The sequence below is a fragment of the Apus apus genome, chromosome 2 (assembly GCF_020740795.1).
Source record: "Apus apus isolate bApuApu2 chromosome 2, bApuApu2.pri.cur, whole genome shotgun sequence".
NCBI classification, from domain to species: Eukaryota; Metazoa; Chordata; class Aves; order Apodiformes; family Apodidae; genus Apus; species Apus apus.
In genome coordinates this window covers 60,327,377-60,352,800 of record NC_067283.1, presented here as the reverse complement: position 1 = coordinate 60,352,800, position 25,424 = coordinate 60,327,377, and the positions used below count along the sequence as shown (strand labels likewise).

Below are 25,424 nucleotides of genomic sequence, written 5' to 3'. Positions count from 1 at the left end.
GAGGCATTCCATTCTCCTTCACTGTTTTTTTTAATCGAAAAGCAAGAACTTTTTCAGTGTTCTAAGCCTTCTCTATGGCAGAGTTTTTGACTTAGCCTTTAACTGAAGATGTAAATAATTCACATTCTTTTTTTCCTCTGTGACTGAGTTTCTCCGAGGAGAGATTATTAGTATTCATCAGAAGAATAATGGAGCAAAGTGTTGCATCAAATCCCATGAAATGGAAAAGATAAATTAATGCTTGACTGTGCTTCTGTATATCTCAAAATAATATAAATCACTAAGGTGAAACTTGAGAATATGAATAGGAATGTAGATGCTTGCTTTTTTATTTGGAACACAGTTTGCTATATAAGATAATTCCATAATGTTTTTAATAAAAATAGAAATGAAAATTCCTAGAGCATATTGAATCAATATAGCAATTCAAAAAAGATGCGGTGTGATCAAGCTTGGATTAAAAGCACGTGTGTCCTTGTCAATAAGGAACTGTGATGAGTTTGGGGGTATCATATTGATTATGTATTAATACATGGGTATCCTGTAAGACCATCAGCTGATTGTTTAGAATGTAAATGAATCTGTTGATGGATCCAGTGACTGATGGCTTAAATTCCAATTAATCAACTGCTTCATCAGTTTCTTAATTCAGATCAAATATCTCAAGTTCACACAGTTCTCTCATGGTCTTAAGAGAAATTAATGCTTCAAAACTAATTTAATCAGTCTTGTAGAAATGCCACTACATTTTTGGATTGCATCCTATGTGAATGGCATTGTAGTTTCAATGTTGGGATGTTTCAGGTGTTTCATGTGTTTTTTCCTCCTTAGAAGCTATCATAATTGAAAGCTTCTTGTTATAGTGATAAATGAAACTCTCTACTCCAATATGTCATCTTGGTGCTGCTATTCATCTTGTCAACAGTTTAAAATTTTCATGCACATAGTCACTTAATATAAATGATTTAAAAATTAAGTTGTTCGTAAATGATCTGGTGTTAGGTGTGTGAAGTCAGATCCATTTTTTTTGTTGGGTATATTCTAGTAGCCCATCTGTTTCAAAGCTTTTGACTTAAAGCAGGAAGGCTGGTAATATTACCAGACAATATACAGCTGTTTATGACACCACAGTTCATGTGCGCTGTTTCTCAGTGACCTATCAATTAATTCATCAACGCTTGACACAGGTTCTTCACTGTGACACTTACACCAGTTGATCTTAATTTGATTGCTGTTAAAACCATCCTTTCCTGACAACTGTTGTCAATTATACAAAATAAAATCAAGTATTCATAAGTAGGCTGTAATAGGATATAGGCAGACAGATTTAATAATTCAGTTTTGCTGAGGCTTGAAAGGCATTAGTTGTAGCTGTTGTTCTCATGTGTAAAAAATTAATTGGATACAGCATTTGAGAGAGGGCAGATATAATTTTATTTAGATTTGACTGAGAAGGACCCATACATGTATTAGTGCTATAGCAGTATTTCTGTTAAAAAAGAACTGACATGAGTTCTTACCAGTTTCATATTACAGAAATTAACTTTTACAATTTTTTTTTTTACTTATTTAAGTGCACATGCACACTATAATTGATTTTCAATGATATATCTCTAATGCAGTGTGGAATTCAACCCTGCATTTATGCAGACAAAAAAGTACCTTTAAAAAATTTGCAAACAGAAACCTGAACTTTGATGTTCTCCACGAGAAAGTTAAATACGGTGTTCAGAATGTCTGTGTTGTTGATTGGCTTACTATGTACTATTTTTCACTGTGTATACTGATGCTTGTAGTAAATATCATGTGAGGGTTCACAAGGCTCTGTCAAAGGGATTTGAATGTTCTTGTGAAATCTAAAAGTGGAATTTTTAAAAAAAATTCACTTTAAAATGCTGATAAATTGGTGTAGTTGAAGACAAGATATGCTGTAAGTGATTGCTGAAAGCAAGAGCAGAAAAAATTAAGGACAGAAACATGGAAGTATTTTATAATGTGTCATTCACTTTGTTATTTTTTAATGGTAGTCACAATAAGTTAGTCCTTAGGGTTTTTTTTTTCCTCTGAATTCAGACTTGTCTCTTCCATCTTATGACTTGGAGCTTCTTTCTCAGATTCTTCTTTCAGACTGGGAACTGCAAGTGGGGAACTGAAAATTAAGTTCTGGGTACAGGACAAGTGGGATAGTTTAGTTTCTTACTGCCAGAAAACAATCTTAGTTTCTCTTTGTTGCTATTAGTTGAGAAACCTGGCCAGTCCTGGAAAGCAAGTGCTTTAGGTGTGATCTACTCTGTGATCCTGCTATAGTGGGGGGGTTGGACTAGATCTTCACAGGTCCTTTCCAACCCTGGCCATTCTGTAATTAGCATTCTTTCTCACCTTCTCTTTGTAAAAACAAAGCCACTAAACTTAATGATCAAGAAGGAAGCAGGGAGGAAACTGTCTTTTCATTTTGTCACTCTACCTAAATTTTCTTTGCCATTTTCAGGATCCGATTTGCAGGAATTTCTAGGAGTTGATGCATGCCTTTTGAGGTATTTGGATTCAGTTATCCAGTTTTGGATTATTCAAGAGTATTACTGCTTAACTCAGAACACGAGACCATACTTGTATGACTGGTAGGATATTCTGTCTCTGTCTGATTATTTTAGGATACCCACTAGGCTATTAAGAAGCTCTGTTGCAGTCTTCTAGTAAAGAGCTGTTCCCTAAAACATCTCTGAGAGAATAATGTATGTAATACACAGGAGATGCTACAAATTACACACAGTTTTGTTTCTGCAGCAAGCTAAACCAACTTCTCTAGGGTAGTTGATTTTATTTCCACAGTTACTGCAAATATTAAAAGGCAGATGCAATTCAAATACTTGGAATAATGTTGTTTTTGTTGTTGCTTCATTATAGCCTTCTATGAAAAACAGCTGATACAGTTTTATATAGAATAGTTAAAAATATTTCTTTTACAAAGGAGATTACTCTTAGTCTATCAAAATTGCTATTCTGGGTTTCTTGTACTAGCCACACTTTCTCTGGAAACTATTTCACAAATAGGATGAATAGTAAGCTTATTGTTTTAAGAAGGAATTATGCATCTTTCCGCTTATCGGAAACATTTCCAAATTAAATAAAGTAGGAATAAATAATACATAGTTTTTCTGTTCTGAGTGACTTCTTTAAAAACCCTGTAAGCTAGAATACATTTAAGAAAATATGTATCATCCAAAGTAACAGCTTGTTTTCAGAAACCTGTATTAAAAACTGTAATTAAGACTAGGAAGTGTGTATATAAAAATAAAATTTAAGTGGTTGATGGTAGCACGAGTTTATGTACGTTACTATAATTTCAGACAATTAAAGATATGAGCACACAAAGAAATTAATGCCTAAGACATGAATAGCAAGTTTAGTAGTATAAAAATACAAGATGCGGCTATCTGATGATAACGATACATAGTATTAAGAGGAACCTAATGATGTAATTAATTACTTAATTAAGAAGCTTCCCTTTCTGGGTTGCAGGGTATTTTTTTCCTGGGTTTTTTCCTCCTTTTTTTTTTTTTCTTTTTTTCCCCATGTTTAAGGCTAAAATAAGACCAGCATTTTCCAAGCTCATCCTGTATTTAGTAGAAAAAAGTGTGCTCAGGGACTTTTTCTTCCAGATCACTAGATGTAAGCAGTCCTACAAAAGAGGTCACTGATGGATATGCAAGTGTAAACCATTCTTAGAGGCATTTGACGTGTACATGTCCTGCGTCTATCTTCTGAATAAAACCTCAAGTCCAGTACACAATTAGTAGGACTCTTCCTACTTACTCTGTATCGAGCACTGCACCTTTGTTTGACAAATCAAGACCAGGCATGTCATGTCCCTAAATTAGTGCCATTATAGATGAGCTTTTGTATCTCTTTCAAAACACTATAAAAGCTACTGAAAAAAACATTATTTTTGTTCATTATTCTATTAACACACAAAAGCTTTTTTAAAAATATTTTTTTTTTAATCCAGAGGATCTCAAATAGCCATAAGCAAGAAGTCTTAATGGATCCTTTTATTTTAAAGTTTCATAGTTATTTGAGGTTTTTAAAACATTGTTTTCAACCTTTGTATTGGAGGTGCTGTTTTTCCACAGAAAAGCAGTCTTAGAGTAAATTTTGGACAGCCATCAAATAGTTGAACTTTTACTAAAACACAGAAAATGGAATTATCCATTATTACTCCCCAAGCATACAAGTTTCTCAGATTTCAACTGAAATGTTTTTTTTAAAAATCCGTTTAACTAGGCACTTGAGCAGCACCTTGCATGGACATTCTTTAAAGTGATTTATGCCCCTCTTCAACTGATTAGACTAATATTCTGTTCTTGTAATTTAGTTGAAATATACTCACGTATTAGTTTGCACCACTTGCAATAAATAATGAAACTCTTTAAACGCAGTGTAATTTCCTTGAATTCGAATTTAAGGGTTGATTTAACTAATTCCAAAATTTTCCCTATAGAGACAGAAATGACTCAGATATGTTCACAGTGGTCAACTTGTCTGCTAATCTTGAATTGACGGTGTATTGTTTTGGAGAAATGAGCATCTGAGTGCCCTCACTGTCTAAAATAAAAGGTTTAATTTTATTCATTCTCCTTTATATGTAGCCTTATGAAAATGTTGGGGTTTTTTTCTGTAGATAGCTATGCTTTGATTGGTAAATATTTGAAATACTTCATGAATTTGCCTTTATGCAGCACAGACTTAATTTTCTATTCTTTGTGTGCTGTCGAATAATTGTCAGGTTCAAGAATTACTGAATTCAGAGGGAACAGCAGTTCCTGGTATTTGTCTAGAAGTTTTTTTCCTGGTAAGTCATATTCAGGTAGAAATGTAAGAGATTTTTAACACTGACTTAGTGTTCTGTGGAAGTACGTAACAATTTTTTTCTGCATTGGTTTGCTTGAGTTTTTTATTTTTGTGATTGGGGTGTGAGGGGGGCAATGCTTCCAGGCATTTCAAAATGCAGCTGTTACAACAGCAGCAATTTTTTCAGAAGACTTTGATTTTTAGAAGTTTTATGTACTACTGACTCAAATACCTTTCAAAGGTAAAGTATATGTGTCTTCCACACAATACACAATGGGGTACACTTAGTTTTTTTTAGGTGCGAGGGCTTGGTAGGGGTGAAGAGTTGTTTTTATACATTTCTTTTTTTTAATTACATATTTAATCACGCATGTTTATAGCTTACTTAAACCAGGTTTAAAGTCAGTATCTCGTTGTATAATTAAAATAATTAGTCAAATCTGCAGTAGGATTTGAAGTAGAGGAGGATGGTATTGTTTCAGTTTTGCTGTTGTGATCACTATTGAAAGCTGACTTGGCAGAAGGCAGTCCCTTTTTTCTGGATAAAAGGGAAACAGGCTATGAGATAAGTTATTGATGAAATTAACTGCTGAAGTGGAGAGGAAATGCAGCTGGCCAATACATGTCATAGTGTGAGCTCTATTAAATGAATATATGTGCAGTCAACCATTCACAGGAGCCACACTGGTCTTGAACTGCATTGATCTATAGTATAATTCTAAATGAAATTGATGGAAGAGAGCAACCATTGACAGGAGGGGTAAAGAGAACCATGAAATGTCTTGTACAGGAAAAGTATGATGGAAAGTAGGCTCATCTCTGCCCAGGATAGAAAGTGAGGTGAAATGGTATTTCTAGCTGTTCCTAGGTACCTCACCCATCATTGTAATAATGCATTGCATGTCACTGGACTCTTCAAAAAGTGCTTTATAGTAATTTATTTTTAGAAGAAAATCCATAAAGAATCCTGTCAAGAATTTAAAATCAGCTTTTCAAGAGATTCAGATACTGCTTTGCATTTTGCAGCTCTGTGCGTTGGGTGAAATGTAGTTGTGCTAAGGTGTTCTGAGAGCTGTTTACATTAATATTTACATATTTGTTTATTCATTATGCTCTTAATGTAAATACAGCTGTTATGTGAAGGTTTGTAAGCTACTTTCAAGACTGTTGTGCAAAAATGCTACCTTCTAGTCAGATATAATTTCAGGTGGCTTCTGTCTCAGGCATGTCCTTTCAGACCATTAGCTCATTGAACTGCTTAATTTACAGGCCTTGATGAATAAAACATTGGGTTCCGCTAGATTTTACTTACATTGGGATCCATGTGTCCTATAAAAGAATCTGTTTATTTTGTCTTCAGTGGTAGGTACCCTTTTCTGATGTGTTGCCAATTAGAGTCAAAGCTAAGAGCACATTGTATTCTTGTCTGTGCAAGAAGACTCAGAATATAAACTCATTTGCCGGTGTTTACTTCAGTTTAATAGCTACCATATCACTTCTAGTGATGTAACTACTTTGTTAGTTCTTATTGGATTGGTTGAAATGTAGAAGGAAATATGGGTATATATTAATGTATGTCTATACACATTGTTTAAAATTTACAAATAATTAGGAAAATATTTTTTTTAACTCCCATAACACACAGTAACAATAGTGTATACAGATGTTAGGCTGCAGCATAGTGGAAGTTGTAATTGTTACTTCAGAAATATTTGAGGTTTATTTAGTATAGCAATTGTGAAGAGAATTGCTGAAATATCACCACCTTTTTAAAGACTTTGAACTACATGAAAATGGTGGCTAGTTGTATATGATTTTACGAAATTTGCAATGTTCATGTGCAGTCTTTTTTTAATCTTACATTAGTAACCTATGTAATGCTTGATGATATCCATCAAACTCGGCACTGGGGCGAGGGGAAGCTCTGTGGTGGTCTTAATTTTCTGTTTCTTGAATACTAGTCTTCTCTCTGTAAAGCATACTGATTCTCTTCAGTATGTATCAGTCTGTCTTTGTCTTAAGTACTACATATGTTGACAGGGTTCTTTAGCCTTGGATCCTTGACAATTACAGACTATTAAAAATTAAGTATAATACATTGAGAGCCGTATTATTTTGAATGGTATTCAGGTTAAGGTTTTATTTAAAATATTTTTCAGAGAAGCCAGTGGAAGTTTGTGATGCCATACCAGCAAAGAGACAAAAATCACGTGCATCATTCCATTGTATTGGAACTGTACAAATGACATAATTCTAGAAAGAAAAATATAAAACTTGTTTCAGTTTCAGCCAGGGAAGTTGTATCTCTTGCTGAGAACATTTGGAAGCCTGTTTAGAAACTATTAAGACCTGTAGACTAGGATTTCCCCACCACCCGAGCCTCCCATTCATAAACAGACATAATGTTCATTTTATCAGAAAAATTGTGCTATTGTGTGGTATCTGGAGCATTTCAGTAAGAAAGTACAAAGACACTTGAAAATATCAATTATTTTATATGTAGCACATTTATTTAAAAATTGTTGTAAATGGCTTTATTTTCACTGTTCTGAATTTTTTGACACAAACTGAATTTTTGAGATGAAAAATAGTTTGTCTTTTTGTAACTTCAAGGTTCATGTTTCATTCGAACTGACCAGCTCGATGGAGAAACAGACTGGAAACTGAAGGTTGCTGTCAGTTGCACACAAAGATTGCCAGCTTTGGGGGTAAGCATTTTATCTGTTTTCTTTTAAGGTACCTTCCATGGATGCGTATCTATCTCTTGTTACAATTATTGTAAGTAGTGAGATATACGTTACCAAAGTCCTACTTTTTGCAAAAAATACAAGATGGATATTCCAGGGAATGAGAAGTTGGTTATGCAAATATTGGGGTTTTTACATTTACAAGAAACTGAGACAGAATGGGATTTTTATAGTTGTTCTCATTCTGGTCCCCACCAAGATCCATACTCCACAGAAGCATATCACAACTGAAGTATTTTCAACCAAGTGTTACACTACAAGTGCAAGTCATCCTTGCATCAGGAACTGTTGCTTTAATCACTAACTTGAAAGGCTGGGAAATAAAAGTCTTGTAAGGTGAAGTGCTTTCTGTTATGGTGCTTTTTGTCTAACTAGGTGCAATGTCCAAATTCTGACAAGGAGTACTCTCTTAAGTGTTGCTTGATTGTGTTTATTTTTGGAGGGCGTATGTGTGTTGTGTCATGGGTAGCTTAAAATCATGGAAAGGGACACGTGTATGTACATTTAAAATAGATGGGTATCTACAAAAATATGTAGAACTGTGTCTCTCTTAATGAGAAGCTGAATTGTGTCCCTGGTACTGTGGAAGCTTGCTATTATACAGGAGAGTTGGCTTGGTATTAACAGACTTCCTCTGAAAATATGCCCAAGTTACAAACTTGTGGAAATCTTCCTGTACAGAATTTCTGGTGTTACAGCAATAAATCCTCTAGGTATTTTACTAAAAGCAAATGTATGTAAAGAGGACTGTTTATATGCCATCTTGATAGAGATTGGCTGCCGGCTCTTAGCAGGACTTCTGCAGTTACTCTTCCAGAATTACAGAGTTGCTGCCATACTGACATTGGAGAAAGGGAGATTTTTTTTTTTTTTCTTGTGTTCATAGTGTTTTGGCTACTGGCTTCACATATGATGGAGGAGGAGGAAAAAATAGCTAGGTTTCAATGTAGAGGATTAGGAAGGAGCTGAAGGATGGTCATGCCAGACAGAGATGCCAAGTCAGGCTCCAACACAGGAGCTCTGCTGCAAGAACAAACTTCAGTAAGTTTCTGTAACCTGCAATTGAATTTAGTATTTGTAATAATGCCTCTCTTGTAGGTTTGTACAATTTAGTCATTGGCCTGTCTTGTTTTCTCATTAAAAACAATCATGCCCCCATTTGAAATGGATGCATGCATTTGACTAAAATCCAGTCAGTTTTCTATCTTGCTATGTTTGTTGGTTAGGTTTGTTGGCTTTTTTTGTTATTCTTTTTGTTTGTTTTGTTGTTTGGTTGGTTGGTTTTTTATTTTTATTGAACAGTTATTTCAGATAGTTACAACTGTGTTCACCTTAGCTATTATATTTTATTTCTCTTTTGTTTTGGAAGCATCACTGACTGCACTCAGCAAACAACTCCTTGTGCAGAGCAGTGCCTCTTTGAGTTCTCTTTGCTGGTTGTAATTTCAGTGTTCTGAGGTTTGGTTTATTGAGACTCATTGCAGTTAATCAAGGAGCTATGTACACTCAACCGATCTTCCCTGGCCACCAGCAGCAAATGGAAGCCACCAAGCGGTTGATGTACCTGCGCTTTCTCTCATCACTGAGTTACTGGTGGTTAACCACTGTAGCCCAGACTTTGCATTAAGCTGACATGTCATTCTGAAGTAACTGAAACTCGGTATAATATTTCCTGCCAACTACACAAAACTATCTCCCAATTTCCATACGGTGTGGTTTGGTCAAACCATTGACACTTGGTTGTTCTTCAGTGAAGTAGTTTTAAATGGCTGCTTCCCAGCTGTCCTTAGAATGTTTGCAGTGGTCATGTCATATATCTGCTTTACTCTTAAGCCCCATCTGCCTAGGAATTATTTTGGGGAATTGGTAGCCTAATCCACCCAAATGTCAGTGTTTTTAGGGGATCCCCATGTCCTTCACAGAAGATAATGCAAGTTCACATCCCAGAAGGTTGTTTCCATTCCTCTGGAAAGCACATTAGTGTTTCTTTAATTCCTGTAAAGACACTTCTACCTTTACTGGGATGGCAATCATGCAAGGGTATCAGCCATCTAAAGGAGCTCTGTGGATGGACAACTTGAGAAGATTAGCAAGAAGGTCTAAGCAAGCCATGAATTGCAGACTAACCAAAGATAGCATTACAGATTTTTTTTTTTCTTCTAAGCCTAATTTTGTAGTTCCTAGTAGAGTAATAAGCTGCATCTCTATATTTGGTTTCCTTTCCTCTATAATATGTTGGGAGAATCATAGAATTGTAATAATAGACTCATAGAACTCTTTGGGCTTGTAAGGGACCTTAAAGATCATCTAGATTCAACCCCCCTGCCATGGGCTCCCACTAGATCAGGTTGCTCAGAGCCCCTTCCAACCTGGCCTTGAACACTGCCAGGGAGAGGCATCCACAACTTCCCTGGGCAACGTGTGCCAGTGTCTCACCCCTCCCAGAGGTAAGAATTTCTTCCTAATGTCCAACCTAAATATACCCCTTCCAGTTTAAATTCGTTACCCCTTGTCCTATCACTACAAGCCCTTGTAAATAGTCCCTCCCCAACTTTCCTGTAGCCCCCTTCAGGTACTGGAAAGCTGCTGTAAGGTCTCCCCACAGCCTTCTCTTCTCCACGCTGATCCCTCCTGCCAGAAGGAGCTGCTGAGGAGTGGTCCTCTTTTCATTCTTTTTGCACTATGTGATGCACAGCATGGGCAGCACATCCGTATTTGCTCCCAAAATAACTGACAGGGTGAAAGAGAGGCACTTCAGGGAACACCTCTCTAAAAGTTTTGCTTCAGCTTCTTTAAATCAAGCTATTAATGAAAACTGTTTTGCTGTAAAGGTTTTTTTTGGTGTGCGTATGGCTTTTATGTGTGGGGTTTTTTTGTTGTTGGTTTGGTTTGGTTTGATTTGAGAATGAACCCGCCCCAGCAGCAGCCCTGCGGTTCCGGGCCGGGGAGCAGCCCGTGCGGGCGCCGTGCTCGCCCCAGGCTGGGCGGCGTGCGGGGCTTTCGTGGAAAGGCGCGGTGAAGAAAAGGGGCAGAGCGCGATACATTCGAGGCCTGCAAAGAGTTCGGTGGAGCGAAAGGGCTGTTAGTCTTGTCTGTTTCAGAGGCAGGAAGCTGATGTTTTATTCAGTGCTGCCTTTGAACCGGATTGAAGGCTCCTGTTCGTGGGGGTGGCTACAAAAGTGGGTTAGGTTTCTAAGGTTTACTCTGTATGTGTTTGTGATAAAGCAGCCGGGTAGGGGTGCAGGGTGACATCTCTGAGGTCTGGCGTTTTGCCCTTGCTGTCTCTGGACTGACATTCTGGGTTTTTGCTGTAGTGGATCAAATAGTTTCAGCTCACTTTCTGTCTTCAGTAGCACTTCATTACATTAGTGTTTTTCCTGGAATAATGGGACTCTCCACTTGTAAAGCAACACCTGTTTCAGTGTCTTCTCCATGTGCTTGAAGGGCGTTTTGAAAGCTTGTGCTTACAGTTCATACTTAAATGTTTTTTTTTAAAAAAAAGTATGTGCAAGCTGAACAGAAAATAGCCTATAAGGAATTTGGTCACGTGTTTGACAAAATATACTCTCCATAGTTGTAGCTCGTTTTGATTTCTTTAGTTATCTGATATAAAGGCAGTGAGTATTTTGTGTTGGCATAAGCTGTCAGTTGTGTCAACAGAGCAGCTCTGTAACCTTACCCACTGTGACACACAGAATAAACAAACCTGCAGACCTTCAGAGCTTTCCTGAAAGAACAAATGACACCACCAAGATGACCAGTACAGATTTTGTTGTCTTTCTAAAGCACTTAATGTGATCAGAGAATTAAAATTTCAGCAAGTCATTTAATGACGGCTGAGCAGCAAATATTGTAACACCCAGATTAGGTTTCTTGCAGTTTCATAGTTATAGGTGAAGGGAGTTGTTCTGGTGATAGGCACACTCAAAGGCATTCTTCTCTAGCTTGCGTGATCAACTAAATTTATTAACAGCAATGAGGTCACTGTAATTTTCAATAAATGGTGACTTGCTGATTTATATCAGAAGATCCATACAGCAGTAAACAATACCATTTACATTTAATTAGTTTTATTGAACGAAAGGCAATTTTATTTGTAATGAACTACATGTTATGATTAAGAATGTATTTTAATGATCTTTAAGTAAGGTGAACAATGTTGCCCTTGACCTAATAGAGGAGATTTTTCTATGTTATTGATAACTTTACAGTGGTTTTTAAAACTGTGAAAGGCAAAAGAGAAGATTTTCGCTGCTGTACCATCATCAAGTAATTTCCTGACTTTCAGTCTAGAAGGATGAAATGCATTCTTCTGAATTATTATTTTCAAGTCCAAGATAAAAAGAATATATGCATTTAATTTTAAATTTCTATTGTTGTATAAAAATAATCTTTATTGCTTCAGAGTCAAGTCTTTCATATAGTTGTTTTAATCTAGAACTATTACAATTCACTTATCCAAGCAGGGTTTTTTCCTTGAATAAGAAAATAATTGAGGTCATTTGCCCTTGCTGTCTGCTAAAAGCAGTGTAATTTTAGATGCAGAATACTGTTTCCATTGAACATACCAGTAGAACTATTTGACTTCAGTGAATGAGCAGTTCCATGTTTATAGTGTGAAAATAAATCTTTACTGAAGCTGAATTTCACAAAGACCAAGTCTTTCATTAGTTAAATTGTTAATAAAAAGTAGTTGTCTCTCTTTTTAAAAATATAACTAAGTCCTTTGTTTTAAGTTATTCTCGGTCTCCCTGCTTTTATACAGGGGGAAGCAATGACATATCCTACCCAGGTAAATTTTTCTTGCTCAGTGAGCAGAAGTTATATTTTTATGTAGTATTGTGTACAAAACTGGATGTATCCATGTCAAATTCACTGTCCTTCCTTTTTTTCAAGACATTGAGTTGAGGTATATACAGCTTCTACTACTGGGAAGGCAGCACTAGGTGAAGGAACATCTTTGTACTCTTGCACTAACCTTTATTGTTGAATGCAGTCCATGTGTAATGACTTCTATAACAGTATCATACTTGGGATTTCTCTTTCTTTACCTTGTATTATAAAACTTCAGCTACTATATTTTATTGACCTGAGAATGATGGAGCACAGAGCATTGGGTTAGAGAAGAAAGTTCTTACCCCCCCTTTTTTTTTTTACCCTAATAATGAAAAAATACTTCAGAAAGCTATTGAGCACATGTAATATGCTTGTATGTCTTTTCTTTCTATTCCTCATGAATGAAATGCCAGTGAACTACTACCCTGGATTTTTCTCAGAGCACAGTTTTTTCTTACGGTTTTTAGTTCTGGAAAAAAAAACACCACCAAACCACCCTTGCACTTTTGGACTCCTCTACTCCTTCTAGTTTGTGGCTTTCCAGAGTAGTGCCAAAAATGTGTAAGGAAGGTGCAGATCTCAGTTTTTCAGAAAGATAAGTGAGTTTATTTAAAAGTTGAAATAAATTTTTAAAAAAAGGCAAAGGTGTTAAATTAGAAATACAAAAGGAGAACTAAAACATAAAAAGAAAAGATACTAAGGTAATGTAGAAATTTTACATGTAAAATGTAACAAAGAACACCACAGTAGAAGAAAAACAGAAAATTAAGGACATACATTACTGTACAAATGTCCATTTACTTATAAAATTGGATCTTTCTGCTTTCTTTTATTCGAATGTTGCTTCCTACTAAGGCATTTTTTGAAAAGAGAGAAGTTCTTGGTTGACGCATTTCATTAGCAGTTTTTATTGTGTATATGAGTATGTGTGTGGTATTAGTTTTCTGTTGTGCTATCCACTACTGAGAGACTCTTTATTTTTCTTTGCATAATAAAACACATAATAGCCTGGATTAGCTAAATTGTAGGTGATAACAGATTGGAAAGAAGTGAATGATGAAGATATAGGACACCACATGTGTATTAGTTTCATATGATTTGTTTCTCATGAACCTGATGAAAGTAGGTTGGAAGAACAAGGATGCAATGAATGAACTTCATGTGAAAGACTGCAATAAATGGCTAACAGTTTAAGATAATTTGTGAGAGTTAATGTTCAAATTCGATTCGTGTTTTAAAAAGTATATGAAGTACAAAGTCCATGTGTTTTTGCAAGGTATGAAGGGAGAGATTTCTTGAATGCAGAACATAAATAGAAATACAAATTTCTTATTTATAGAGCTACACATTTTTAAACTAAACAAAATATTTTTTAAAACCCATGAATTTTGTTCTAGAAAAGTGAAAAATAATTATATCAAAATCTATAACCATTTTATCAGAGAAACAAAAGTGTACAAGTATGTTAGATTTTAAGACATTAACACGGACAATTGCAACTTTAGTTAACTTTTGTAATATTCAAATTATGTAATATTCAAATGTGATTATTTTTTCTTGTAGGTAAAATTATGAACAAAAAAAATCATGCTTAGCTACATTTGAGCCAAGATGTGGTTATATGTCTATGAAAGAGACTGTAAAAGTAATTCTGCTTTTGAAGATAGCTCATTCTAGCTATCATGGACAGGTGGTTGTAGCCATGTAATCTTTTCCCCAGAGATGGTGTCTGATTAACCTTTTTCAAGACTCATCCAGTAATACAGGATGGAGATAACCTAGGCACTACATCCAGTGAGAAGGTTGATGTTCTTGCATTTCATCAGCGATTATTATTCCTAGATCAACTGGGATTTGGTATGAAACAATCTGACAGAGTAGAAACTGGATTGTGGATCCATGCATGAGAGTGGTCTACTTGGGTTGGAATCTCTTAGCTGCTGTTGTTCCTGACTGTCTAAAAGGCACCAAAACATTTCCTTTAGTGATGAGAAGAAATTCCTTTGGATCAGATTTTCAACAATTAATCTGTGGTATTCTTTCTGAGGGAGGTGGATATTTCAGAAAAATTACCTGATTAAATAACTGTTTCATTTATTCCATCCTGGACATCTAGGGACAGCTCTTAAGATCTAACATTCTTCAGATTTTTTTTAAGGTTATTTTTAATTCCCCTTTTTATACCATACCACCATCTTTTTATAGAGCCTGCTACTACAGTATCTAAGCATCTCTTATTCTTAATTTTAGGGTAGGAATGTTTACGGGCTCTGGCTGTCATGAGTACTAATATCCATGCATATTATCACAATTTTTCAGACTAGATTAGAGTATCCCTGACTTTAAGCATGTGAGTAATCCTGTTGATGTATCCAGGTTTTGTTGAAGCTGATGGGGTTTTCTCATGGGTTGACTGGAGGTGTGTGGTGTGTTTGGTTGATCATTAAGAGAACTTGAATCAATTGCATTGTTTCCCCCTGTATTCGGTTGGCTTTTTCCTTGCTGGGAAACAATTTTGTTTTCATTTTGCATTCAAAACAAAACCCACTTTATTTTTAAAAGATACTATATGGAAAATACATGGAAAGTATTTTAAGATTACATTACTATAAATTAAAATAGAGCTGTTAAGAGAAAATAAATTAGATGAAATTTATAACTAATGTTATAAAGGTAAAACAGTTTACTTTTTGAACTCTCGACACATTCAGACTATCATCTTGGATCTGATTCCTTTATACCAAGATGTACTGAAAAAACAGCATGTTTCTTAGTTGGATAAAAATGTCATGAAATTACCTTGGGATCAGTTGCTGGGGGTCATAAACTGACATCTGTATCACTAAAAGCTTCTTCAAAATATGTTAGTAAATTTAAGTTTAAAGAATAGTATGTTAATCTCTTTTACAGGACCTCTTTTCAATCAATGCTTATGTTTATGCTCAGAAGCCGCAGCTGGATATTCACAGTTTTGAGGGTACCTTCACACGGGTAAGTAGTGTATGTAGATACAGTTCTGCTTCTCCATTTCTCAGTGTAAGTGAAGCTTATACTTAGTGTCCAGGTTGTATCAGATCTTTCCTTACCTTTTAACAGTTTTTGTTTTTTTTTTCCATGTTCCTGATAATGGCAACACTTCATATAAAAGATACCCTGGTAAATATGTATTGCAAGAAGAATGTCTGAAAAATGCAAAATCTAAGAATTGGATCTTTGCTGACATCACTAGAACATGTTTACATGAAACTGTTTGTATGTTGTCTATATATATATACATGGTATATGTATTGTTATATACCCCATATATATATATTGTTATATACATGTTATATACAATATATTGTTGTTACATACTGTGTATATATATATTGCTTGTCTCCAGGCACTTAGTATATTGTTCATATATGTCAAAAAAGCGGCAGGTTCAATATTTTTCAGTAGCCTGATACAACGAAATTACTAGTTTACGTGCAGAGAAATGTCTTGTTTAACAGCATTTCTGTTGAAGAGAAAGATAGCACTTCCAAAGTTCAGTTATCTCAAAAAGTAAAATAAAACTAAAGGCTACTTATGGGGGGCTTTATAAAATCTTGTTTAGAGCTATAATTATATAAACCCCAGAATATTTTATAATAACAATGCAATCACTTTTGTGACTTTGTTCTTTTCAAAAGGTGGCCAGCTGAAGTTAAGCCCTTAGAACAGGGTGTTTGAATAGGTAGTAACATTTTAAATCACTTTACAGGTTTCTAGCATTATAGTAGCAGATGCAGTGATCGTTTTACTTTAGTCCGACTCTGTCCTCTTGATAGTTTGCTTCTAAAATAATTTGAGAATTAACTACTGTGGAGGTAGAGAGAAGGGGGTTTTTACCCAAGTGACTCAAATTGGTAATAGATGTTGTTCAGTAATTGCAATTCCAGTTCACAATTCTAGGTACGCTGATGCACGAGATATTGTAGTTGTTGGCTCTCAAAGACTAATTTATACCAGTTATGTATTTCATGCTGCCTGCAAAGTAAATGTCATTTGCCCACACCTTCTAAAGCTGTAAGCAACAATGTTTACTTAAACCTTGTATTGACCAGTTGTCCAAATGAAACTTCTAGTAACAGCTGTAAAATTCATGTTATTCCTGTCCCAATGGCTGAGTGTATACTTTTCTGAATATAAATTGAACTCCTTGGAGCCTTTTTAGCAACTCTGGTATGTGTAATTGAAACACTGGGAAATCATCACTAAACAGTTGCTCCCTGTTGTGTGTTCTGTTTGTACGAAGAATAAGAGCTGTATGATTCAAGCATCCCTGATATTTGTAAATAACTGGTGTATTTTGTGCTTTACATATGTGCTGTTTTGACAGCTTTAGTAGGAAGGGCAGTTAAAACTGAACTTGTCTGTGGATGCATGATTGATGCACAATGGATCACACTGTAGATTTTTTTCTCGTTGGTTCTAATAGTGTTCCTTCAGCACAGTGGAACATTTCAGGACACCTGTTTACTGATTTACCTTTCTATTTCTGCTGTGAGCCCTTTCTTCTTAAACTAAATCAGTTTTTGCATCTAAGTTCTATTTTATGTGTAAGTAAAAAAAATTAGTGTGCTTAGTGATGCTAATGCATACATTTTTCCTACTTAAGCATCGATGTTCAAAGAATTCTTGCAAGGGTAGGTTGACAGGGTAATAGCACATTGATTTTTCTCCTCTTTTTTTTTTTTCCCATTATGAAGACAGAGTACTAACAATGTAGAAGACAAACTTAGATAATTTCAAAAAGTGCATGACCGTAAAACAAAACAGAAACTTAGGTGCACTTCTTCGGAGTTTTTATGAGGGAACAACTTCTCTTAAGTACATCTGTGTGAGAAATATATCCACAGCAAGCTTGATAGCTGACAGAAGATACCTTTTGCAGTATACCTGCATAACGACATCAGGAGGAGTTAAAGTTCTACTGCACTCTACTAATGTCTGCCAGCTCCACATGAAGTCATTTTTTTTTGTTGTTCTCCATGGATTTTGTCGCGTTATGTGTAGTCATGAAAATGCATGAAAGTGTGTGTCCTTGTTTGGGCATGTGGGAAGGATCATGTCTGGCCCTTAAATAATGACATAAATTAATTTCTCTCTCCTCTTCTGGACATCCTACTGAGAAATGATAGATGAGCTAAATTAGTGTTCTGTGAAAGTGTGTGAGATTGTTTTATTTGTTCTCTGGGCATCATACATGTCTTGGCTTAGCTTATTCTGAAATAATGACACAAAGAACAGGGATTTACACACAACTACTGGAGTGTCTTGTCTCTCTGATACTCCTATGTAGGCTTGATAAATTAGGAAGCTATTTCATCAACTCTGAAAAAGCATGAGAAAAACACAGAGATAATAAAAGGTACCCATACTTAACCCAATTTTACCTGTTGGAACCCAAAGAGTATTATACAGGCATAACCAGTATTACTAACCTTTTGCTTACAGCTTCTGTGCAGAATTGTGGAAACTCTCTCTTCTGCTTTTGGCCTTGGCTGTTTTTTGGTTTAATTTGGGTCCTTCTTCCACCATTCCCTTAAGAATATTTTCCTTTAATTTCTCTTATATTGCAACTCTGTGCTGTCCCCTCAGACTCTTAATTTAATTTTGGAATATATCTAAATTATGGTTATTTTTCTTTTGGAAATTAATTTTTTGTTGTTGTTGTTCCACTAGAAAACCCAGAGAGCTGATTTCTTTGAATTTAGTTCATCTGCTATAACAAAACTTTTGCTTTCTACAGTCTTTAAGTATTTGGTATTATTTTTTCCAATACAGCACCTTGTCAGAGGATTAAAAAAAGTACCTTGATGCAAAACCTGTTGCATGTAGTTGTTGATACTTTGGAAAAATACATACCAAGATATGAACACTGAAAAATGTGTATTCATTTATAAGTAGAATCTCTGTTTTTGTGGATAAGTCTTGTGTTTTAATAGAATGTTGAGTCATTTTTTTTACTTCATATTTGCTCTTAGATAATTATCTGTTTTGAAACAATGGCTGTGTTCACGTCAATCTGGCTTAATTTTATGTTGCCTCTGAAGGGAATGATGTTATGATTTGCAGCTCCTTTTTACTCAACTTACTGTACTGGCACTGACAGCCATATGGACAACCAGACTAGGAAGCTAACATGTACAGAGCCTAATCTGACCCTGTTCAAAATACATATGCTGGTAAAAGGAATGTAGCAAGAATAATTAACTGTGGGATTGGAGTGAAGAGGGAACTTCTTTTCAGTGATTCAACTAAAATATTGCTTATTTCTTCTACTATTCTACAAAAGTTGGTGGGGGTTCTTGTGCTGCATCCTTTAGAGTAGAAATAGGGTTAGAAAAGGTCAAATTGAAGATTCATATGAGGCTTGGATATTTAATCTCAAAGCCCTCTATCATGATCTGAAAATACTACTAATAAATTGTACCTTTGAAGTCTACTTTAAATTTGTCATGTATTACAAATTCAGGACTGACAGAATATATTCAATTTTTATTTCACTGCTCATCTGTTCAATTTTCTCTGCACATGCAAGAGCTGCACACTCATTTCCTAGAATAGGAACCATAGGCAATTTAAACCTCTATGACCAGTACTGAACATGACTTCAGAAACTGAGCCTATGGAGCTTGAATGCCATACTGAACTGCACTATACTGGTAATGAACTTGATTCAGAATTTAAAGACCAGTAAACATACAGCTGCCAAATGAAATTCTACCCAGCAGACCTTAAGTGGAAACTTTGTCAGCTGGACAAAGAAGCCCTTGGATGTGAAATTTCTACTACTGGAGTGAGCAATGGATTTAATTTACGCCAAAACATATATTGTTAGCTGTAGACTCAGAAAATTTGCAGAACCATTTCTTCCTACCATAGGCCCTGTCTTGTTCAGGAAGTCCTTGTTCCTTTCCTGTTTCATCTGCTCCTACCATCTCTCCAAAACTAAAAAAAAATAAAGTGAAACAGATAAACTTGTAACCTGTAAATACACTTTTTATTTTCCATTTAAGTAATTTATAACAATTGAAAAATGAGGTTAAATTGTCACCTAGGTATGGAAGGTGAGGTATTTGGTAAATTGAATGAACTGTGGAAAGGTGGAAATGTTAGAGGAGGGCATAAAGACATGAAAGGATCATCATGAAATAAGGCAAAACTAATGCATCAGCCAAAGTATTCTGTTGATCATCGTGGTGTGAGTGGGAAGAGATGTAGCTCATTAGATGGCTTTCTATTTTGAATGACCTAAAAGGAGGCATTTCTTGTAACAGGTAGACATTGAACAAGTTAACTTTCTCCTGACTATGTTGTCAGCTTAACGTAATTACTGTAGGGTTTTTGAGTCTTTCTTGTAGTATGGAAGTGTTTCATAATTCACTGTCTTAAAATCTGCTAACAGAAGAATAAACAGGCAGAAAAAAAATTCTCCTAGCTTAGTGTCTTATTCCTGACAGAAGCAGACTGCTGGAAAGAGAACAAGACTAGAGTATGGAGATGGTAATGCCTCTGCAGAAGAGTCTCAGAAGTTCCCACAATAATTTTTTGAGACTGATTTTGCTTCACTTAAAAGAATAAGAATTGTAATTTCCTTTATATGTAGGAATCTTTTGAAATACACACAAAAGTATGTTCCTAAAAAAGAAAAGTCTAAAACTAAGGAGATTACTAAGCAACTCATCCTGTGCTTGGTGTTTGTTTCAACTCAGAGATAAAAATGGCTGTAAGTTTTGATTATTGACATTTTCTAGGATTTATTACGTACATGATAAATCAGTGGTCCCCCTTTTCCTGCAAGATGTGTAGCACAATCTGTAATCCAATACACTTAATTATTCTACCTCCTAAAGTTTCCTTCAGTTGTAAACAGCACATTTCACAGCTGCTAACGAGTAACAAATCTGTACATGCTCCAAATTGATTATGAGAGATTAAGTCTATTTACACTCGGTCAACCTTCATTGCTTGGGAGGAGAGGGGAGTAAAAAAAGTAAAGTTTAAAATTATCGTGGAAGCAGTTTCCTATTGGCAGTCTTTTCCCATTGGTTATATATTTCGTAAGTATGTAGTAAGACAACACAAGTGTGCATTTCATTTTAGAACGCTAAATAATCTTCCCTGAAGTTGCTATGATGCCACTTGGGCTTCAGAATGATTACTGTAACTTACTACATGCATTATAGATAATAATACCCCTATAGAGAACAGGGTATTGATTTTTGGTGGTTAGTGTTAGTAACTCCTGTGAAGTTCTTGGTGTAGCAACCTGTTTGGCAGTTTCATGCATCTGAGAAAAAGAGTATGTTCAGTTTAAAATACTATTGACTTCTGTTATTTTAATTGGGTGAACTTCAATCCTTATTTCATTTTTTTTAAAAAGTTGTTTTTGTGTGTGCAGTGAATACTACTACACAATGATTGATACAAGGATGCAGATATCCTGTGCAAGTTGTTACTCTTCAGATGGCTCGGCATTGTTCTTAACTATGGCTGTTTGTGATGTTGGTTTACTAGCTGTTCATTTTTTTAACAGGAGGACAGTGATCCAGCAGTTCATGAAAGCCTAAGCATAGAAAATACGTTATGGGCAAGCACTGTTGTTGCTTCAGGTAAGTGTTGCAACAGCAAAGCAGGTAATGTATCTAAAAACTTCTGTGGAAACATATTTATTTTTACAATGTGAAATATTATTGGCTTTTTGAAATAGTTTTGTTTTCCTTGCAGTTAATATCTTCTGTGTTGTCTGCCTTCCCATCAGTTTCTTCATGCTACTTGCATTATTTTCCTGTCTTTTAAATGCTCCTTAATAGTTACTATTTTTTTACTTAAATTTTGCTGTTTCAGTAGTGCTATCCTTTGTATCCCACTAAAGTCACTGACCTTTTTGTTTGAATTAAAGTTCAGGTTGTAAAGTGCTCTGTTTAGCTCACTGTTGATAGGTTCATGTTGGAAACAAGGGTGGCTTTGCATTTGTAGGAGTTTCTCTTTTATGCATACTCTGTGCTGCAGGTAAAGTTTGCTTAAAATCTTTAATCAGGCAAATCTTAATCAGAAAGTATAGTTCAGTTATACAGTTATGTAATTTTAAAATAATGAAGTCTTAATATTAGTAATGTTCCATATGTGTCTTTAATATTAGGAGTTCACGGTATCTAGATGCTGCATTCAGTTTTTAAGCTATTGTAATTTTTCTATTTTAAGAGCAGAAAATTATTATCTTCTGGTTTTGCTCTATGTAAGAAAAGTCAAAAGTACTGTAGAAAAAGGGCTGTGGTTATTCTTCTGTACAGAATGAGAATAAAGAATCGGCAGAGCAGTTATTCTGAAAAGGATCTAGGATTTAAGTTAGGAAATTCAAATAATTGGAAATAGGAGCCAAGAGGAAAAAGAGTATGGAGGGAGAAAGTACTGAAGGGTCTCCACTTCACTTGTCAAGTTAGTCCCAACTCTGAAGGCTTCTTGCATCAGTAAAAGGCCAGCTGGAGGATTGTGGGGAAGAGATGATGTTTGAGGAGATGGCAGAGAAGTCTGTGACTGAGCACTAGTTTCCAGAGTCTGAAGACAGGTTCTTTGATACTTGTTGTTTGGTTTGATTACAGTGGGAAGCTATTATCTCTAAAACTGTTCTGTCGAATAGATGATGCCTAAAATGGTTTTTAGTTAGGTTTTTAACTTAAGTAGCCAGGATCTCTAACTGTGTGTAAAAAAAAATAATAAAAAAATGCTCATGAATTACAAATTTCAGTACTGTGTAAATGTTTTGAGTTTACTTTTCCACAAATTTATATATAGAGAAATCTATGCTCAAAGAGTATACATTTGCAAAGTCAGTAATTCTGAGTTGGTAATTTTTAATTTTAATTGAAAGCCATTCATGTTTTTATTTCCAGGGTAGATAGTTTGGTTTTGTTCTGAAGCATAGCTAATGTCTGAGGCATCTTGATCTGCCAAATTAATGGAAACACTGCTCCTTAAAATGAATGCCTTAGCATATGTTTTAGTTATTTTTCCTTTTTACTTCTGAGGGCTTTTGTGAAGATTTAATGGTTTATGAAGGACTTAAGTTCGTTATTAACAATGGCAGCAGAAAAGCATTGGAGAAGATAATTTTCTTGTTGGAGCATGGTTTTGAATAGTGGAAGAAGACTCCAAAGGAGACTTGGCAAATCACTGAACAATACAAAGTAAACATATTAAATGGCTCTTCAAGACTGCAGCCCTCTCTGAAGGGAAAATAGTGTGTGATCAAGTAATTAAAATGGTGTCATGATGAGCATACAGAATTTGGTTGAATTAAAGTAGCAGAGAAATTATTTTCTTTAGTAACTGATTTTGTGACATTAATCTTCTTAATCTAAATTTTGGCATATCACTCATTTCACTTACATCACCTCATGTGTTAATTAATTTAATACTGTGATAATGTGTTCCTCTCATGTAAGTACTGCAGTTATCAAGCAAGTAAGATTTCTGTAGGGGTCTTTGCTTGTTCTGTGTGGCATCATAAATCCAGATCTTAAGAACTACTCCGCACCTCCGTTAACTTTAGCATTTGTCAGGATTAGGCCTTTAATGAAAATTACTGCCTTCAGTCTGTTTCTTACCTAATGAGGAATTTATAAGGTCTTATAGGGGCACTGTGCATATAGTCATGAAGTAGACCATAAGGCAAAACAATTAGTGGATTGTTAAAACTAAGATGTTCTAGATTTGGTTCATAACTGATGTATCATTCAGTTGTTCTTTCCATCTCACTTTCAAGCTGAATTTACGTAGCTAAGTTAGGATACTTGATGCTATGCTAATTAAATTCGAATTTTTAGATGTTGGTAGTTTTTTGTTGTTTTTTTTTTTTTTAATTAAACTTCACAATTGAATTTACAAGATTTGTCACAACTGAAAATTTTGTTAACTGAAACACTTGACACTGTCTTACTGCATTTATACACATATAAGCCACCTTGCTTAAAGTCTGCCATGGCCAGATGTCAAAGGTAGACTGCCTACACAAGCTTGTAGGCACCTCTTCATCCCCTCTCCTACCATGGCCTGTCACAATCCTTGATTATATCTGAAAAATTTAGTGAAAGGTTATTCCTGCACAAAACAGCTGTAGATGAATACCATTCACATTCCATGAAAACAGAAGATGAAACAGCCCACAGCATGTGAAAAGTCTGTACTTTTTTTCTACTCTGTACGTAGCTACCTCACCTCAACCACACTTGTATCTTACTTCAGTCTCCTTACTGTCCAGGCTCACAGTTCTGTTACCTGCAGGCAATTTGCACACAAAAGTTTACAGTGTCTATGTGCAAGCTTAATCTTCTGTTACTTTGCCACTTTTATTGAAGAAAGTGGGTTTGTAGCCAGTGCCCATATGGTAGAAGGTCAAGTTCTGCCCTGCAACGTTGCATGTACATCTTTTAATTTTCCTTCAGACACTTCAGTATGGCAGTCTCTAAGGCATCCAGCTTGAAAGGCTGCAGGCTTGGCATCATCTGTTACTAAGCCAAGCAAATATGTGACCTGTTGCTCTTGGGACTATGTTAAGCCCTTGACGACCTCTTGGAGGTTGTTACAAAGGATTCTAGGTCAACCTGCGCTATTAACTTGACCTATTACTGACTAAAGCTTTATTGAATTTTAAATAAGGCTTTGCATAGGATGTACAGGACAATTGTTGGGCAAGGGATGTTCTCCTTCCTGTTTTTATCCTTCCAATGATAAAATATATGCTGAATTTCCTGATATTCCTTTTGACATATTAAATAAAACACGTTGCATCAGCTAGAAGAGCCCACCCTCTTCCAAGACACATGCTATTCTTATTTGTCAAGGTCATACAGAGGGTCAAGGTCAGGCTTAGAAAAAGTGTTTAGGGAATTATGTGGGGAGCTCCTCAGAACACTTGAGCTCTGATTGCTGATGTCCTGACAGTTCTAGAGGAGAGAGACCGCAAATCGATTATCTTGCAGATCGGTAACAGCAGATGTAAGTATATAAAGGTTTCAAGGAAACTTATTAACTACATGTTGAATGCAGAAGACCAAAGTTCATGAAAATACAATGATACTACAATAATGGATTCTACAGAGGAAAAAAAAAAGCTTGTTCCTAGAGCAGTACAACTGACAAGAAAACATTTGCTATAATCTAAGACTATTTTTCTTTTTTAATTTTGGGAACCAATAAATTGGTTCAATAAAATCATGTAGTGTTGAGCAACTTGAGAGTAAAATATTCCATGTCCTTTTTATATCAACAGATTAAGTGAGTGAGATTCCTTAGATTTGTACATTTTGAAGATATTTACTTTTCCTAGTTTCAGTACGTCTCCTTACCCCATAGAATAGTAGTAAGCTAAATGGAAATAAAAGTAAAAGTGCCTTTTTGTCACACCTAATATATACCCAGATGTTTTAGTCTCAGAATTCATAGTTTAGAAATCTAAACAGAGATTGCTACTGCTACCAAATCTGAAGTGCTTTCTGCCCCTTGCTATAAAGCCCTGATAGAGATCTGGTGACTTCGTGTGTGATGTTTATCCTAATTACAAAAAGTACAAAGACTAATTTGCCAGAATCACACTGGAAACTCCTGGCAGGGGTCGAAATCTAAAGCCCCTCTCTCAAATCCAAAGCATGCACCCATCTTTTTGCTGTTCTTTAATAATTGAGACTGGCTTTCCACTTACTGGCAATACCCCAATGAGTTTCAAAAACATAGCAGCAAGGTATGGAGTCTGTGTACCATTCTTAATACCTGCATTATTGCTGTGAAATTAACAACAGTGCCTGAAGGAAATAAGTTTTGGATGGTGAAAATTTGAAAAACTGCTATCACTAAAGAAACAACTTGAAACATGACAAAATACTTTAAACCACTAAGTATTTTGACAACCTCTTAAGTAACTTAATTAAGGATAATTTATCTTTCACATAATTCATGCTCGTGACA

General features: G+C 35.4%; 1 protein-coding gene across 7 annotated transcripts in view; it reads left to right on the top strand.

Annotated features, from left to right (window-relative positions):
• The window catches only part of ATP9B (ATPase phospholipid transporting 9B (putative)), a 163,833-nt gene that overhangs the window by 61,072 nt on the left and 77,337 nt on the right, over window positions 1–25,424 (top strand). For 6 of the 7 annotated variants that reach the window (XR_007888669.1, XR_007888668.1, XR_007888667.1 and 3 more), the window contains 3 exons: window positions 7,462–7,556; window positions 15,342–15,422; window positions 20,998–21,073. Coding sequence is in view for 4 of the 7 variants with exons in the window: in XM_051611125.1 (XP_051467085.1) it covers window positions 7,462–7,556; window positions 15,342–15,422; window positions 20,998–21,073 (252 nt within the window). In the remaining 3 variants the exon portion in view is untranslated. The remainder of the gene's footprint in view (window positions 1–7,461; window positions 7,557–15,341; window positions 15,423–20,997; window positions 21,074–25,424) is intronic. The other variant, XM_051611124.1, reaches the window with a different exon arrangement.